General features: G+C 35.6%; 2 protein-coding genes across 2 annotated transcripts; one reads left to right on the forward strand and one right to left on the reverse strand.

Moving 5' to 3' along the window:
- On the forward strand, positions 1 to 2,656 carry LOC108968474. The gene is made up of 6 exons (XM_018932528.1): positions 1 to 274; positions 331 to 444; positions 520 to 658; positions 1,102 to 1,724; positions 1,789 to 1,971; positions 2,394 to 2,656. Exons 1-6 carry the CDS (start codon positions 89 to 91, stop codon positions 2,634 to 2,636), a joined length of 1,488 nt encoding a protein of 495 aa, XP_018788073.1. The 5' UTR covers positions 1 to 88; the 3' UTR covers positions 2,637 to 2,656.
- Positions 2,657 to 2,670: 14 nt separating this feature from the next.
- Positions 2,671 to 6,548, reverse strand: LOC108968475. The gene is made up of 3 exons (XM_018932529.1): positions 6,143 to 6,548; positions 3,203 to 3,401; positions 2,671 to 3,123 (listed from the first exon to the last, which is right to left on the reverse strand). Exons 1-3 carry the CDS (start codon positions 6,512 to 6,514, stop codon positions 2,819 to 2,821), a joined length of 876 nt encoding a protein of 291 aa, XP_018788074.1. The 5' UTR covers positions 6,515 to 6,548; the 3' UTR covers positions 2,671 to 2,818.
- Positions 6,549 to 18,539: the final 11,991 nt, after the last annotated feature.

Below are 18,539 nucleotides of genomic sequence, written 5' to 3' on the forward strand. Positions count from 1 at the left end.
CAAGCGGACAGCCAAACAGGAAAATATATTTTTCGAAAATTTTCATTTTAGAAAGCCAAAACAATTTAATTGAAAGAAAATAACAAGAATGGACCCCGCTGAGCTTATAGATATGGCAAAACGAGCCACTGAATTGAGAAGTGTAAATTATTTAGATGAGCAGCCACAACCAGAAGTGGCGCCGGTCAAAAAGAAGAAAAAGAAGCTAACCAAAGCACAAAAGCGTGAATTGCGACTACAAAGAGAGCTAGAGTTTAAGAAATTGGAGATAACGGTATGTTGAAGCTTACACTTTCGGCTGTAGACATGCGCATAAATTTTCATACTTAGGAACATCTCAAACGCGAACTCGAGTTATCCAAGCGTTCGGCGAAAAGAGGTAAAGAAGATTGGGAGGAAATATGTCGAGAGATTAAAATCGAGGAATTGAAAACCGAGGTCTTGGTATGTGTGGAAATAATTGCCATATGTTGAGAGATTCTAAACTTTATTTGTACTTTATTCTGTGGTTCTGTGCAGGAGTGGTCCAAGAAGACACAGCGTGTAATGCAACAGAAAGATGAAAAAGTCCAAAGTCTACTTGCAGATATCGAGTCCACACAGGAGTTGCACAAACGGAACTTTGAACGCCATTTACAGGTGTTGGATTTTGCCATCAGTAAGTTATAGAGCTGTTCCGGTGGATCTGTTTCTATTTTATAAGATGGAAACTTAGTTCACTTTAGTTATCGGGGCCTGAAGGTACTCTTAAGCCTTAAACCTCTGATGAAGAGTTTAAAAATCCTTAGTAGAAGGAACGCACGAGCTTACTTCTCGTATTTCTCTTAGTGCTCACTCAAAAAGGTTTGCGACTTTGGTAAATACGCGTCTAAGTGTAGGCAACGTTTTCTTCGGACTTGTTTCTGCTCCCAACAAATTTGCCAGCAATCTTCCAATGAAAATTCCAAATTGAAAATATAATTTAAAATTTTGATTGTTGGTGGTTTTCGTCCAACATAGTGGCCAAAAAGCCCTGAATCCACCCCTTAGTGTCTAGATTTTATTATTTCAGAATGCTTTCAAATATGAAATTAAGGAGTAATTTTCTCCTCCAAAATCCAGGTTGCTACAACACTTTGCTCGAAGTTTCCAAACAACTCTACGAAAGCGAGGCTCAACAGCTCATCGAGGAGTTCAAGGACGAATTGAATGCACATCAGAAGATACAGGACGGCTTCCGACTCAATTGTGAAAATATTATGCACGCCACGAATTTGGTGGTGGAAAATCAAATGCTTACCGACTACGAGATCTTCGTGGAGAAGCAAGACAACGAAGTGAATACGGAGATTGAGAAGCGTTTTGGCATACGCGACGCGGTAATCGCCAAAATGAAAACGCTGCACAAACAACTCATCGACTTTATTAACTCGTTGGTGAATGTCTCGTTGGACACGAAGAAATACGAACACATACACATGCTGATGGATCGTCAGCGAAACTTTGTCACCGAATCACGACGTCTGAATGATATAGAGTTTCGATTGACGCGCACAGCCGGCGAATTGCAACGTGATTTGGTGCATAACGAAGTGGAGGCGCAACGCAAACTGGCGGACCTGCGTCTGGAGCAGGAGTATTTCTTGCAGGTGCGCAAGGGTATCGAACGAAACATCAATTATGATCGGAATGTCACGTTTGAGAAGCTGCAGACGCTCTCTGGCGAATGTTATGGCATGTTGAAAGTGCGTACGGGTTGAAATTAGTTGTTGTTATAATTTTTAGATTATATTTTTGTATTTGGCTCAGGATTACCAGAAACTGCTGAAATACGGCGAGCTGCTGCTCTCGCATGCCGCCAATTGCCGGAAATTACAGACAGAATCAGAAAAGGTTGTTGCTCCCAAGAACGAAGAAGAGGGTTCCGTCGATGATGCAGCATTTGAAGTCGAAGCCCTGAACTTGAAAGCACATATTGATGTATCCGAAGAGGTAGGCCGAAAGTGATTACCTTTCAGTAAGTTGAAGTCTTCGTTCGTTGGTAGCCACAAGAAAATTTTCTTAGCTCAATATCTAGAACTTTGAGAGATTCTAAAGTCGCTACACAATCTTCCCAATGTTTTCACAAAGTAACTTCTATCGTCTTTATATATGCTTGGTTTCAAAACTTTTTGGAGCTTTTTAACCGTTATCTTTCTCAAACTAACTTTACAAAGAATTTACCGAATTCTAAACTTTAAAAGCACACAAAATCACAAAAATTGAAAGCTTTAAATGACATGGGAGCTTTCAAATTCGAATTTTGAAACTCTGCAACAAAGGAAGCATAAAAGCTTCCACCAGAGCTTAAAGCTTTTTCCAGCTTTTTTATGATAAAAATGTAAGCTTCATTATTTTTCAATACCATATTCTAGGAGCTTTCAAAGCACATGCATTTAATGAAAAACTTTTGGCATCGTCAAGCGCTCGCTTCTACACAAAATCTGCTCTTAGCCAAAGAAAAACGTGAACTATTGGAAGAGAATCAGAAATATAAGGATTTCATAAAGCTCATGAGCAAGCGTGAGAATATTGATGATATGCTGAAAACTTTCACAGTGACGCCCCTGTTAGTTCCGAAGGAGCAGGACTGTTTCAAGAAAAACGCTTTGAAATAATTTACAGGAAGTTATGAGACAACAAAATCGAGTAAACTTTCTTATCTACATTTGTACTTTAATTGTAATTTTGGCTTCGCTTCGGATATAAGTTTTCATAAAAATCGTAAAAATATATTTTTTAATCACAATGCAGCTGATTTCTTTCTATTTGCTTAACTCCTACCCACTCTTTGCTGGCGTCATGGTCGCGGATCGTAGTTGAGCACATCGAATGTGAGTATTTTGTAAAACGACACCGACCAATCGGGGTCCCGCACATTATTCGATGAATCCTTGGTTTGACGCGTGTAGTCGCGTCGAAAACGCATGAAAATTTCGGCAAAGACGATGCGGTGCGGGACCGAGGTAACCTCGATGGGTGTGCGCAAGTCTTGATCCAACTTGCGCAAGACATCGTTTATTTCCACTAACTCTTCGGTAGAATCGAAGTCCTTCGTATTTCGCATGCCGACAAAGAGCATATCAATGAAGCAATAACGGCGCCCTAAATGTTGTGATGTTCAAGAAATTTTCAACTCATCAGTGGTGGGTTTCCCTTAAAGTTAACTTCTATTTTTGCTTACCGAAATTCTTTCGTGTCGCCACTTTCATTGGTATTGCCTTACGTATGTGCTCCGTGTCGAATTTCACCAATTTGAGTCGTGAATCGTTTCGTGAAAGCAGCATGTCACGCGTGATTTGTTGAAATCCAACTGGTGTGGTGAATTTACTAATTTTCCCGGTATTCTGAGTGCGTATTATATCGGTGAGCACAATAGCTGCCTGAGAAAAATTAAAATTGAAAAAATTACTTTTGAGATTCTCAGAAAGTTTGAAGAATACTTTATAAGTATTACTAACAAGTTAACTTAAAGACTGAGGGAATTTCCTTCAAATTGATCTTGCAAGTCATATTATTGAAATGGAGGCAAAGAGAAGCAACTCTGGATATTAATTGACTACGAAATTTTAACTCGTAGCTCTGGCAGTATCATCAGCAATCTTTCAAAAGAGAGGAGGGACAAAAACTTTTTTTTCAATCAGCTTAGATTGGGTCTCTTCCTATCTTGACATTGACTATTGAAGACAAGTCGCTGAAGTCGCTAAAGCTTAAAAGTTTTCAAGAATGTTCCAGAGGTGATACAATATATTGCTTAAAAGCTTCAAACTTCTCATTTTTCCACTAGCTTTCCATATTTTCCACAGTCTGAGCTGAGAACCTAAAATTAGTACCGTTATTTTCCTCTCTTATATTTAACATCACTAGCCCACTAGATTTCGGATGAATTGAGTAAAGATCTACGAATACAAATTGTAATGGGCTAATATCACATAAAAGAATATCTGCTAATATTAAGGTGAATATCTCCAATCTACATCTCATTTATTCAACTAATATTTGTGGTGGATTTAGATACACAACCAAATGGTTTGTATCTGAGCTAATTATTAATTTCTTTCTTCTCATTGGAGACGTGTGGGTTCTAAGTATGGACATGCACCATATAGCTGAGACACCGCGCCATTCCGTACACAAGGCATTGTTTCAATGATAGTCAAACTGTTATTTAGTTGCCGTTCAAGTTTGTTTGTCTGATTCTATTATTATTCAGCAATTATCATTTAATTATGTAATTGTCAGTGAAAATGAAAATATTAAACAAAACAAGTAAGAAAGAACCATAACATACATCTATATTGATATGTTAGACGTAGTTTCTTTAAAGTCTATCAAAAACACAGATATGTTGTGTTTTGCTATCGAAGCAAAGATTATAAAAAATATGTCTTTTGTCTCTAACGTTGTAGCGGCAGAAGTTAGTTCAAGTAATTTGGGAACATGCTGCTGCCGAGTTAACATTTGTTGGTGGTACAAAAATCTGGCTCAGTTTCAGTCACATAGTCACGACTACTGTGGGAATGGTGTATGGTTTTGTCGCCCTGTCAAGTAGAAACAATTGTGGGAAGTTAAAAATTTGGAGATTCATAGTATATGAGAGTTAAGCCTAGGCCTCTACTGATTTCATACATTTTTTTTTTTAAGTCATCATTTCAAAAAAACAAGCCCAAAAATTCCATTTTGATATGTACCATACCATTGTAAGTTAATCGAAAGTATGCCTTATAAAGTTAGCCATAACATGACCATTTTTTTAATTTAGAGGCACAGTTAAAAAAATACTGATAATGAGTGTGAACGTTGGGATGACAAGGTTCCAGAGAGAAGTGATTATAATGACATATAAGAATCCAGAATGTTATGATAGCATTATCGAGAAAGTAAACGTAACACATTTTTGGAACTAATAAAATGCCAAAATACTTGATTTTCTAGTCCTATAAGAGTGTCTGCATAACAGTCGCAGATCTTACAACACGATTGCAAAAAAACTTGCTACAGGAAAATAAAGACAAGTACAGACATATAAACAGACTCCCATTTAAGCTACTACAAAATAATTTCTTTAAATAAAAAGTGTCAATTTTGCCGATTGGAGAAAAGAATAAGACTGAGTAGATTCTTTTGACTATATTGACAGTCGAATATAATACATTTTAAGAAAAGAGCAAGGGCTTTTGGGTCGATGGATTATCGCCTGAAATAGTAAAATATAAGAATGAAATAGACTGTTTGAAAACTTGGCTTGTCTCTTCCTATTCCAAAAATATTGGCCCCAAAAGCTCCAAAAAAACTCATTTATCAGTTGTAATCTTCTTTTCTTCTGACGCAGATCATTTGATCTTAAGAGTTTATAATCTAATCAGCCATTAAAAATGTATTAGAGAATTCGAATTCTAGTCATTTGATCAGTCTACTTCAGGCGACCCGATAAACATCTGAAACCTAAAAGACGTTTTCATCCGAAGTTAATGTTTGAGGACTAGATTTGAAATGAGAAAAAAAGAGTTCGCTGATTCTACATTGGATTATATTAAAAGGCCAATACTGTTGTAATCCCTATTGGAGAGCCCAGAACAACGGTCCGTTGTGATACCTAAAATTCCCACATGATGTTCGTAGCCTACGGCATACGAGTATTTCTTAAAGCGACTAATATCAATTTCGGTTTTGTATTTTAGTTAGCCGACGGTATGACTGCCGAGATGTTTCAGTCTCAGTCTTACAAAAGTATGATAATGGAGAAGAAAACGCTTGGATGTGTCTACCGCACCTTCCCCCATACAACTTAAGAGGTAAGCACAATGACCCATAAATCTCATACGTTTATGAGAAGATGAACCTTGCTAAGAGCAACGAGTTCAGTGTGTTTCTTGTATTCGACTCTAGGTCAAAAGGACATAGCGATTATCAGGCCAATTAGAAACAAGAACTGTGAAAAAATGAGTGAAACGGAGTGTTCATGTTTCGATGAATAGAAGTTCAGAACATATAGTTGGTGTAGGAATTGGATTCGCTAGTCAAAACTTAGACATGTAGACAAACTCAAATTGCTAATACAAACCAGAAACGATTCTAAATCAATTTCAGCACGCACTTTCAAGTTTAAAATTTCGTTTAATACCTGCTTTGAACCACGTATGAAGTCCTTCTCGGTGAAACTGCGATCCCAGAGCAAGCGCAGCTTCAACAAATTAAATTTGGTGACAAAATATTTCCAGGGATTATGCAAGTAGACCAGCTTCGGTATGGTCTTGCGCTGTTCATTGTTGCGATTGAAATTCTTCTGCCAATTACTCACGTACGAACGAATGCAAGCGCGTTGTTTAGCAAGAGCCGCAGCATTGCCGACCGTTTGTAGACGCGAGCGTTGACAAGCGTGAAAATCGCGACGCGTAGGCCCTTGCCAAACGCCAACGCTGGAGGGGCAGTTCAAATTTGCTGTAACACGTTTTGCCAAATTACAATCGAAAGTCACTAATAATTTTGTTAACATTTTTATTTATTTATTTTTTTTTTCAAATTTTTATTTTTTTTTCTATTTCACCTTTATTTGAAGTGAAATGAAATATTTTTATGTTTTGATTTTTTTTTTTAGTTGAAATTTTTGACGTTTTTGGAATTCTTGACTTTTTTTATCTTGCCTCATATTGCTTGATTGAGTGCCAGCTACAGGGTTTCAGCGCTTAATTTAGCAATTGTGCGCAATTCTGTGTAAAAATACCGGGCAATTTACATGCTTACAAGCACACAGCACAACACAACAAAAGACTTAAGACTTAAGACACAAACTTGGCCTTATGTGCCGGCCGCTTGGCGAAGCTTGTAAATTGCTGCCAGTCGATAAGTTAACCAAAGTGGCTACATTAATTTTAGCGCGACACAACGTGAGAACCATAAGCAACAACAACAACAAAATCGTTAACAACAACTACAAAAATAATAACAAAGAAAAAAAAAGAAAGTAGAATTATATGCCTCGCTAAGAACCAGGCTTTACCTGCAACAACAACAATAAAAATTACGAAAACAACATGGCAGTAGAATTTTATGTCCCGCAAAGAATCAAGTACAACTCAAGCAATTCAACAAGTAAAAGTGCTGGACACACACACACACGCAGACGGACACATTGCTGCATAAATCTCTACCAACCAGTTTGCTGCCAGCAATGAAGTAAAGGGTTTATTTTATTATTGTTTTTTTTTTCATTTGTTTTCACTGCTTTTTTCACTTTTTCTATCTGTTCTTTCATGCTTTGTTGCCACTTTATCACCGCAATCAAAACGAAAAGTCGAAAACTGTGTAACTATGTTTGCAAAGGGTTCCTGCTGTCCACTGGGCCAGACAAAAGCGTTCAAATTGCCAATCCACCATGGCGTTGCGATCATCGTCTGCAGATTTCTCGCGTCCTTTTAACTCTTCATTTTTAATTTTTATGATTTGTTATTGCTTTTGTTGTTGTTATATTTTTTTAAGCAGCGCTTTTGGTGAGCGCGACTTGTGCGCGCTTGCATGAACTGGTCTTGGCTGGCGGGCAAGTAGTATCATCCTCCTTTGCACATTAGCAGTTTTGGCAGCCAACAGTCGTGACTACGGTCAGCACTTCGGTCGCCTTTGTGTGAGCGTATGCGTTTGCATGTTGAAGTAGCCCAGTGTGAGATTTTTATGTACGTAGGTTCTGTTCGAATTGGGCAAGGTAATTTAGATTTCATGAAATTTTTTGGAAACCTATTTGCAAAAAAAATTATAAAAATATTTATATTTAATTTTTTAGGTTTTTTATGCTCGTTATGACTTGAAAAAAATATTTTGGTTTTTTTTTAATTCTTTCTTTACAAGAATTTGGACAGGAAAATCTTTGCCTATACAAATACCTAGAAATTTAGGATATTTAGAATTATTTATAAAAGTTTCGATATTTTTAAGCTCATTAACATTAAAAAAATATTTTTTTTTTTAAATATTTCCATACATGGTAACTTTATAATATATAAATTGGATAAGGAAAATATTTACAATTCTTACTAAATATCTGAAAAAATATATGTTTTTTATATATGAATAAAGAAGTATGTTTAATTTCGGCACCCAATTTCTTTCCATCCTGACAGTCTTAAGAGGTTATTTTTCTCGGTTTGCCTTGTAAGTATCTTTTCTAAGTAATCGAAGATGCAAATGAACGAAGGTTATCGAAAATTGTCAACCCTTAATCGATTTTAGTCTCAATAAATATCGAATATTCTTCGAACATAAGTTTTGTGACGATATCTTACAAAACAAAATTTTTTTCCATACAGAACATCGATCAGCTTGTATGGCAACTAAATATATGCTATAGTGATTCGATCTGAATAATTTCTGCAAAGATTATACCGCTACTTTGTACAATAGTTCGCACCAAATTTCGTGAATTTTTCTCATCAATTAAAAAATTTCTTCATACAAGGACTTCTTTTCGATCGTTTAGTTTATATGACAGCTATTTGGTATAGTGATCCGATCTGAACAATTTCTTCGGAGATTATACCGCTACTTTGCACCATAATCTAAACCGAATTTTGTAAAAATATCTCATCAAATAAACAAGTTTTCCATACAAAGCCTCTTTCGGATCATTCAGTTCATATGACAGCTACATGCTATAGTAATCCAATATCAGCGATTCCAATGAATGAGCGGGTTCTTGGAGAGAAAAGCACGTACGTAAAATTTCAGAGTGATAACTCAAGAACTGAGGTACTAGTTCGCGTATATTCAGACAGTCGGACGCGGCTAAACTGGCTCAGCTCGTCACGATGATCCTTTATAAATATATGTATATACTTTATGTGACTCCCAACTGTAATTTCTGAGTGTTACAAATTTCGTGTCTAACTTAATACATCCTCTTGAATGTATAGACAGAATTATTATTAAATTATATTAGAACTCCCTCTCACCTACTGGGTTTGATTTGTCTCGCACCAAACGATCATTCACTTCTGAATAACTAAATACTTATTTTGGATTCTTTTCATTTTGCAACGAACACTACACAGTGTACACCATTATTTAAGTCGGCATTTTGCTTTGTTGCTATTTTTGTATTTTACCTTTTTGACACTGTAGAAAAGGTAAGTAATTTTAGTTGACTAGCATTCAGTTTCCAACTTTTTTCAGCGCTTTTATTGATTTGGGTATCGGTAATTTAAGATATTTAATATTCTTTAAAGGGGAACGGAAAGTTGAATCAATTATCTACATATATATACATACATATATATGTATATATGTATACATATATACAACTACTTATATTCATAAGCCAAAGAGATATAGCTGCTGAGAAAGTGTGTACTACTGGGTTGGAACTTAGTTTTAAAAAGCTTAGACCTTCATAAATGAAAATTAGTATCCAATTCTACAATTTTATGCGATTTAGAACTGCCTACTAGCAGTCAGAGGATCCATAGAGAATCTGAAACCTTCTAAATATGCGATCGGTTATAATATGATGGGAGTTGGTATCAATGGCAAGACTTTCAGGGTCTAAGATTGCATACAAATGCTTTGTTTCAGCTACTAAGAAATGCTCTACTGGGCCGAGCTCATTATCGTTTCGGAGTAAATTTTTAAATGAGCCTCCGCGCCAGCTCTTTAAATGAAAACTAATGTAAAATGCGCATCTCGACTGCACCCCACCAACAATTTTCGAAAAACCGGACTAAAAAATATTGATTTTGAGGGCCAGGACATGTGGGAAGTGGTTGGTGGAAGCTCGGCAGTTCTGTAGTACGCCAAGAAGTTGCAAGCAAAGACACCTAAATACTCATATTCACATTGAGGGTTACTACTTTGAACAACACGGATCACAATAGCGAGTGTTTTATAAGGGAGCTGAGAAACTCCTTTAAACAAATTTTGAAAATAAAAGTTTAACAAAATTATTTTTCTTCAACCTAATCAAAATTTCCAAACCGCCCATCGAGCAATATTATGGATTTGCTTTCCTTTAGTCGGTTTTAGTTCCATATTAGAAATAAACACGCTTACAATGCGTTTACATGCCCTGCGGCCAGGAGTTGCATGCAAATATTTACAAATACTTCATATTAATAGCCGGACCATGCCGTGAAGCAGGCGAATCGGTGCATTTTATGAGCAGCGTACAACGCATTTGAACTTGTGCGCCGCACTAAAGTACAACATGAAGCATAAAACACAAGTCCACCTACAGCAGGCAGCCGTCAATGGAGTCAGCCGGCCAAGTATCGATGATTCGTTTCGGCAGGCGCATTTTATTGCATGCAACATGTTCAACGCATTTACAAGTGCCGCAATTGCAGGCATTTGCTTCCACTCACAATTATATATACCGTGTGTTTGTTTGCATGCTCACCGTGAGTAAGTGAAGGAGGTTCTAGCCCCCAGCGCTTCGCCATAATGGGCGTTATGTTTAGCTACGCGCTTGTGCGACTGCTCACCGCTGAAGTGCTGTCCGCAAGGCGCACATAAGAAACGCAATAAGCTTCAGCGGTATTAATAGATGGCCGAGATCGTATTGCATCGAAATAAATATGATTTAAAATTAAATGGACACAGTATGTGGGGACAAGGGAGGGCATCATTAATAGATTATTATGGACTAGTTTGTTTAGAGTATTGCAACTAAACTTGTTTTTATAAGGAATGACATTTTTATAGAAACTTTTTACTGAAATACATAATCGAGAAAAAAAATTTGGAATTAGAAATAATTGAACATTAAATACTGTTTTTTGTACGCTTCCCTCAACTTATGATGTGCCACTTAGTCCACGTCAAGCACGCAGTGTAGTAAAATATAGCAACCGTAGCTGGTAGTGTACACGAACACCGTTGAGAGTCGATTCGCCACCTTTCGCAGCATCCCGGAGTGACGTATGGACCGACTTATCGCATTTTACATCGAGATCATAAACTGAAAGCATTGAAGCCGCGACATCGCTTCACTCTATGGGCTCTTGAAAATTTCCAAGCGAGACCGACGTTTTCGAACCAAACTTTTTTTTTATCGATGACGTCTAATTTTTACATCGAGATCATAAACTGAAAGCATTGAAGCCGCGACATCGCTTCACTCTATGGGCTCTTGAAAATTTCCAAACGAGACCGACGTTTTCGAACCAAACTTTTTTTTTTATCGATGAGGTCTATTTCTGGCTCAATGGGTGTGTAAACAAACAAAATTGCCGCATTTGAGACGAACAGCAACCTGAAGGGTGGTCCATATTACATTAAAAATGATGCCGGTGAGACCATAACCGTAAATTGCGACTTTTATCGCACCATGATAACCGCCTATTTGATATATGAAATTGAAGCTCGTGATCTCTATAAAATTCCAACTGCATTCCGGTTATGTAGAGCAGTCTATCGGCAACAGAAAATTTTGTCTTCTATCTTGGTACTCTATTTACTTCTGGGTATATCACACATGTAAAAACTATAACATACCTAAACTTAAGAATTTCACATTCAGCATATCCTACCGTTGGCGTCATATTAATTCTATAGATTTTTAAGTTTTTGATGAATATTTTTTTCTCGAATTCTTAAAAAAATATCACAATGCAATCTAAATAATTGATAGCTTTGATTAAGTATTATATTTTCTTTCTTTCTTTAAACAAAATGAATTACTTTATTTTCCAATCTAAGACCATATGAAAACTAAATACGTTTTGCGCATTTGATCTGAACTTTCTGAAGACCAATGCGAAATGTGTCGCTTTAGCGCTGTTTTTTCTTACCAAAAAATATCTTTCGCCTTCGTATTTCTTTCGCCACATTTTCGGGCGTCCAATTGGTTTGATTTTTAGCATTATTTGCTTATTCTTTTAATTTAGCTTTTGGCACTGCCTGAACGGGAGCGCATTTTATTGAAACCAGTTATTAAACAAAATCGAAACTTGTTTCGAAACTCGTTCTGAATTGGCCAACAAACATTGATCAATAAATGCTAACGAAAGAATTTATGTCCTTCGGCAGCTCAAGAACATGCGAATAATGTGCAAAAGACGAAAAGTAATATAAAAAATATAAAAAAAAAATAATAATTTTTTTGTAGTGAAGAAATTACTAAATAAAGCATAAAGTTTGGTGATTTGGGTTTTGGGTGTGTTTACTATATTTACTTATATAAAAATTCACAGCAAGTTTTTGTTGCTTTAATTAGTATTATATATGTACATGTCTTAAGTGACTGACAGATTTATAGATAAATGTTTTACAGTAGAAACTAGTATGGCTATATAAGGTAATTATTCTCTATAACAAGCGGAAGCTTTAATACTGGTATCGACGACTTGAATAAATATAAAATAATGCTTAGTAAATTTAATTTTGAGATTAGGCGACTGAAGAAAAAAATCTATATAATGTAAAGGTAATGTGCTTCTTTAGGCTCAAATTCTGCTATTTCACTAAGTTAGACCTGACATATCGAGATGTTCGTCACATATTCATTGCTATATAGCCATAGAAGCAATGTTTTCAAGCTCATACTATCTTACTACCTTCTATCCTTGATTAATAAAATTGACAGAAAAAATTTGAATTTTGAAAGCTAACTTTTTATGAGATATACGACGACATTGACATAGTTCAGCGAGTTAAGAGACAGCGGCTGCGCTGGCTAGGTCAAGTCGTACATATGAATGAAAATACTCCAGCTCTAAAAGTATTCGACGCCGTACCCTTGGAATCTCCAAATGGCGCCACGTTGCATTTAAAAAGTCGTAATGTATTTTAAACTATGGTAATGCACCAACGCATCGAGCCACGATTGTGACCAAATTTAAAGCTAAAAAAGCAATTAATAACATCGATAATCCAAGATATTCACCAGAATGGGGTCCGAGTGAATTTTTCATGCTCCCCAAATCGAAATTCCCGCTCCGTGGAACCCGTTTTCAGTCGATCAAATAAATAAGAAAAAATTCGCAGAATGAACTTGAGGCCAACCCTCAAAGTGTTTATAAAAAGTGTCTCGACGACTGGAAAAATCTTTGGAATAAGTATATTAAATCTGATGGCAATTACTTTGAAGGCGACAAAATAAATATTGATGAATAATTAAATATATTGTGTTTTATTTACAACTTCCGGGTACTTTTTTGTCTCGATGTACACTTTATAGGTTCTACGACGTTTCCTCTTTGGTGTTATAAACCATTGCAAACCCAGTATCTCTCTCTTAGATATTTTATGAAATTTTAATGAAGTATAAAATTTTTTTTTGGTTTTTCTTGTTTCAACAATAATTACAATTTAATAAGTATATAAAATATTCGCTTAATTTTTCTTGTTGGAAATTTTTATACGTTTTTAAAAGCCAACATAAATCTTAAAAACGCCCTTGAAAATTAAAAGTGTGTATCCGTGCTCTACTCTCATACACTAACCTTAAACTCACTTAAAGTATCCACAAACAGATGTTTTAAATACACAAAAATAACTGTACATACACACTTCTCTCGCTAAATACATAAATATATATGTATATGATTACCCTTGAAAAATGTAATTCATATCTGAGCATTTTGGGATTTTCGCAACCTTCGTAGTAAAAACGCCACCACTTCAGCTCTACAACCCAACCAATCGAGGGTGGAGTATCATTAAAAAAACATACATATCTGCATATATGTATACCTAGGTAGTATATACTATACATATGTAGTATGTATGGTTACGTGTAGTTGTTGCTGCCTTCCCACCTTCGCTACCAAACTCCTTACAAATGCCGAAAAACTCGCCATTTCCATTCATTTAACTGCCGAGCGCGTCACTCACGCGACTGCCTCAACGCACAACGCACGCAGCATCAACGTCAACATCAACAACAACAACAACAGCGGAAATAACCAACACGAACATCACGCCAAATTGCGCTCACAATAGAATGAATAATAACAACAATAACTACGCCGAACAGCTGCAGTCGCCTTGTCAACCACCCTTTAAGCGAGCAAAAGTAAAAATAGAATATTACAACAAGAAGAAAAAAATGCAAAAACACAATAGCACTCACCGAACAGAACAGAAGATTCATGTCGGAAACGCGTTGTGGCGCTAGCGAAGACGTGACTGTTCGGCTGACAGACTAACTAACAACGCTGCCACCCTAAAACAACGCCAAGCGCCAACAACAAGAACAACTGTAAAGCACTTAGCGCAGATAACCGGTGAAGGAAAGCAAAAGAAAAACCAAAATAAAAGCAGCTGACGAGCGACGAGCAACAAACACCGGCTCACGCATTCACACCAACAAATACACTCTCACTTGCACGTGAGCAACCGAAACACACACGCAACAATAACCATGCGAAACAAAAGCAAAAGCCGGCAAGCAGACCGATTGCGAAAATCAGCTGAACAACAGTCAACAAAAGCAAAATACAAAAACAAGGGAAAAAAGTGTGTGCTCACCAAACAATCAATGCTTGCAAAGAGCGTAAGTGTTTGTAACTGGGTGTAAAAGAGAGAGAGCGCGAGAGAGAGAGTTAAATGTGGAAAACATGTAAAGTTCATTTTCCGAATCATTCGTTTGATTGCAAGTCGCCTTGTTGCTACCAATTTCCACAAGTTCATTTACTGCGTTCGTTTGCCGGCTTACAAAGCTATATACATATGTATATTACATTAGTCAATTACTTTTAATATCATATGTGTAGTCAGTGGAGTGGAAAGCTAGAGAACACTTGCACCAGGGATTTAAGAAATTAACTTTTTTATACCCTCAACAGCGCAGACACCTGAGGCTACCTATTTACACCTCTATATACGCAATAAGTGTCTCAGTTTTTCAGATATCATCGAATGGTCTACATCAGACCACTATACCATATAGTTGTCATAAAAGCAAATCGAATCGAATCAAGTCCTGGCATGGATAACTTTTTTATTTGACGAGATATCTTCTAGAAATTTTACACAGATTATTGCCCTGTTCAATACCATAATCTACAAATATGTTATTCCGATCGGACCATTATAGCGCATAGCTTTCATACAAACTGACCAATTAAAGTTCTATTTTCGATGTGTGCAGCGTGGTACAGTTTCGTTGCAACCGAAGTTAATGTTTTTTTTTTTGTTTTTTTTTTTCTTATTTTAATTTTTTGTTCACCTTAGTCCAAAGACGAATAAATTAAGACTTCAAAAATACTTTGATTATAAACGTTTCCATTAGTTTAAATCTATCTTCATACTCAACATACCATAACAGCCCATATACGCATATTGCGAACTTTGTTTTATTCAAATATTGGACTTTTCTGATTCCAGATATTATATATTCAGTATAGAATATAAGTAAATATCTGGCATAGTATTCAGTAAAGAAAAGAAATAAAAAATTGAGTTGAATCTCTGAAATAGTCGAAAGAATCTTCACAATCCAAAATTCATTAAAGTTGGAAATTCAATGTAGAAATCTCATATGATGAATCTCTTCTGCGGATATTTATGAAAACGATTCTCTTTGAAAAATTAGTTTATGATTTTTCAAGTATTCGGAATCATTTCGTTTAAAAAAAGTAATGCTGGGAACCTTACCAACATGTCATTGAATTTCAAACAAGTCAAATTTAGTTTTTACAATCTTCAGATATTATCTAAAATTGCCTACAGAAGGGCATATTTATACATGTTTCAAGAACACACAACGGAATAAAAAAATATATTTTTGAGTTATACGAGATCTCCGACGGAACTAAACAAAAGGTATTCCACTGCTGTCGTGATTGCGACCTTCTCCGTGGCTCAAACCTAAAAGTAAAACAATCTAGTTAAACTAGAAGAGAGTCTCCGTAAAATGACCTCCGATCAAATCAGAGAAAAAATCAAAATTAACAAATGGCTGCATTAAAAAACTGGAAGTTGACCAATAGACCAGATAACTGTAACTCAAAAACGGTTTAAGATATCGATTTGAAATTTTAGTATGTTAATTTTAAAGATATAAGACAACGAAGTTTAAAAAAATCTATTGTCACTATGTTTCTGAGAAAACGAAATGGCTGATGAATTGGAAAGAGTCACCTGTACTAGAAAAAGAGTTCCTATTCTAATTTGAATCGAAGAGTATAATAAACGTAAGAGCAGTACTTATAATGTAATCGTATACGTAAAAAATAACTGAAATCCTTATTTCGGAGCGTAGCGACAAGAAATTTTGCCGTAAAATATTCAAAAAAAAAAAAAAAAGTTTTCAGAAACTGCCTTAGATCTGAGACCAATATTCAATCAAAATTTTCAACAAATCCGATTAAGGGGTTGAATGGGCTTACAGTTTTCAAAAAATCGAAATTTTGTATGCACTTATTGAATACTACAACTCCTCTAGAGTATTTTCCACAATTTTTAATTTCATCTGGGTAATAGTTTTTGAGATGCAGCCTTGAGAACTAGTGAGCTCGAGCTTAGCTAGACTAAGTTCGCCGTCATTAAACGTGTTTTTCTCGAAACTGTGTTTTTGTAGTCGATTTCTCGAGAACTACTCAATCAATATTTATGAAATTTTTCATTGGTATTTGAGTTATAATTCTTAAAGATTTGGTTGCAAAAAAAATTTTTTTTTTCATATAATTTTTTTGTAAAAATATTTACCAAAAACTTAACAAAAACCCGGATTTTTTCACTTTCGTTGATGCTGTAGGAAGTTAACCTGCCAACGCGTGTTCATCTTTTTTCAGAGTGGTCACCACAAATGACGTCGAACTCGACCATGGTGTTCATCATATGTTTTTTTCAAAAATTTCACAATTTCTTTGTTACTATAATAGTCTATGTTTGAAACAATTAAAAATTCTAAACAAATATAGCATTTTTATTTGAGAAAAAAATTATTATAAAAAGGCTGTTTTTTACCCGAGGAAACTCATGTAAACCCTTGACTGCTGCACGAATCCAAAAGTTTGAACTGTGTACCATAGTAAAAACCTTGTTCTATAATACTATGCCCAATATGGCATATAGTACGAGCTTTCTATAGCACTTTCAAAAGCCAAAAAGTTTATGTGAGTAAACACATATTTATAGAATGCTCTTACATATATACTGAGCTAATATTAAATAAAAGAGGTGAAGACAATCAAAATACCATTTTTTTTATCGAGTTTGCAATTCATCCTAATATACATGGAACAGCAGCAAACATCGTTTGCCACCAGCAACCAGCATTATCCGCCAGCACTTGCTGGTTCTCTTCTAACGCATACACAAACACATACAAACTCAGCTGAGTTCTTACAACAATTTTGTTCACAACTTTTTCCCTTCCAGTTGCCGTTGCTGCCGTTTTGTTGCCAAAAACAATTTCGCTTTTGTTGAAACAAAAATAACAACAAAACCGCCGCAAAAATTGCAGCAAACGCACACCATCCACAATTCACCCGAGAACGCATTGTGCATTGTGCCGACACTCAGCCGCTCGGCAGCCAAGCAATTTGCAGTGCTCAGGTCGGGCATGACGTCCGATTGGACTGCACTTGTGCACACGTTCACTGCGTTCGCGGCGGACAGTTGGAATTCGTTGTCGCTGCGTTGCGGATGCTCAAATCGGATGTGCAAGGTAGCAATTTTCGCAAATGTCACATACAAATGTATGTGTGTGCCGTGTGTGTAGGCAAACGGGCGTATTGTTAACGGTTATTGTGCTAATTTCGTGCAGAATTTTATTTTAATTGCGAAAATTTACACTTTTGTGTTAGAAACGTACGGAACTTATGAATTGCAATGAAAAAATAAAGAAAAATATGTAAATTTAAAGGTGGGTGCGAGAAATTGCGTGTGTATGTCGACGTGCGTGCTAAATTTCCAGCCTTGGCAGGCAGAAGTTGGAAATTAGTTGTGAACATTTATTCCTGTCAGCTGCCTAACTGGCTGGTTGGCTAGCCAAAGTGCTGGTCAGCGATTTGCTCAGCTGTTAGTGATTTTTAAAGTGATTTGTTACTGTTGCGATTTGAAAACACAAAAAAAAAAAAAATATTTTTTGAAATAAAAATTAAAGTGTGGCGTATTTTTTCGAAGTGGTGAGTGAAAAGTATGAATATTTTATTTCGAAAATATTCTTTTTTTTATAATTTTTACGGAATAAAATATCGAAATTATTAAATCTAGGACGCGCTATAATTCAGGAATTAAACATTTTTCAACAACAACAAAAACATACATATTTCTACAAATATTACAGAAATATATAATTTTTCTAAAACAACAAAAACAAACTTCTAAAAAATTAAGGAAATATAAAAGTTTTCTACAAAAACAACAGTCAAAAATGTTAAAAAATGTATTTTTTTCTTAATCAAAAATTTTAGTTCATGCTTGAAAAAAGCAAACATTACCAAAACTGAATTCAAAAAAAATTTTAAAATATATATTCCTTACAAAAAACAGGAAAAAAATTGCAAAAAAAAATAATTACAAGAAAATATGTTTTTTTTTTTTTTTTTTTTTTTTTAATCCATTAAGTGTTGCAAATCGCACACAAG

The sequence above is a fragment of the Bactrocera latifrons genome, unplaced genomic scaffold, assembly GCF_001853355.1.
Source record: "Bactrocera latifrons isolate USDA-ARS-PBARC rearing strain unplaced genomic scaffold, ASM185335v1 scaffold_217, whole genome shotgun sequence".
NCBI lineage: Eukaryota > Metazoa > Arthropoda > Insecta > Diptera > Tephritidae > Bactrocera > Bactrocera latifrons.

What these genes read in the sequence shown, in the direction of transcription:
- LOC108968474 (XM_018932528.1), top strand. Translation starts at nt 89, where the DNA reads ATGGACCCCGCTGAGCTTATAGATATGGCAAAACGAGCCACTGAATTG. An exon ending in TTAAGAAATTGGAGATAACG is followed by an intron (nt 275 to 330) that starts GTATGTTGAAGC and finishes TTTCATACTTAG; the next exon opens with GAACATCTCAAACGCGAACT. An exon ending in AATGTTATGGCATGTTGAAA is followed by an intron (nt 1,725 to 1,788) that starts GTGCGTACGGGT and finishes TATTTGGCTCAG; the next exon opens with GATTACCAGAAACTGCTGAA.
- LOC108968475 (XM_018932529.1), bottom strand. Translation starts at nt 6,514, where the DNA reads ATGTTAACAAAATTATTAGTGACTTTCGATTGTAATTTGGCAAAACGT. An exon ending in TCATACGTGGTTCAAAGCAG is followed by an intron (nt 3,402 to 6,142) that starts GTATTAAACGAA and finishes AATTTTTCTCAG; the next exon opens with GCAGCTATTGTGCTCACCGA. An exon ending in GGCGACACGAAAGAATTTCG is followed by an intron (nt 3,124 to 3,202) that starts GTAAGCAAAAAT and finishes CACAACATTTAG; the next exon opens with GGCGCCGTTATTGCTTCATT.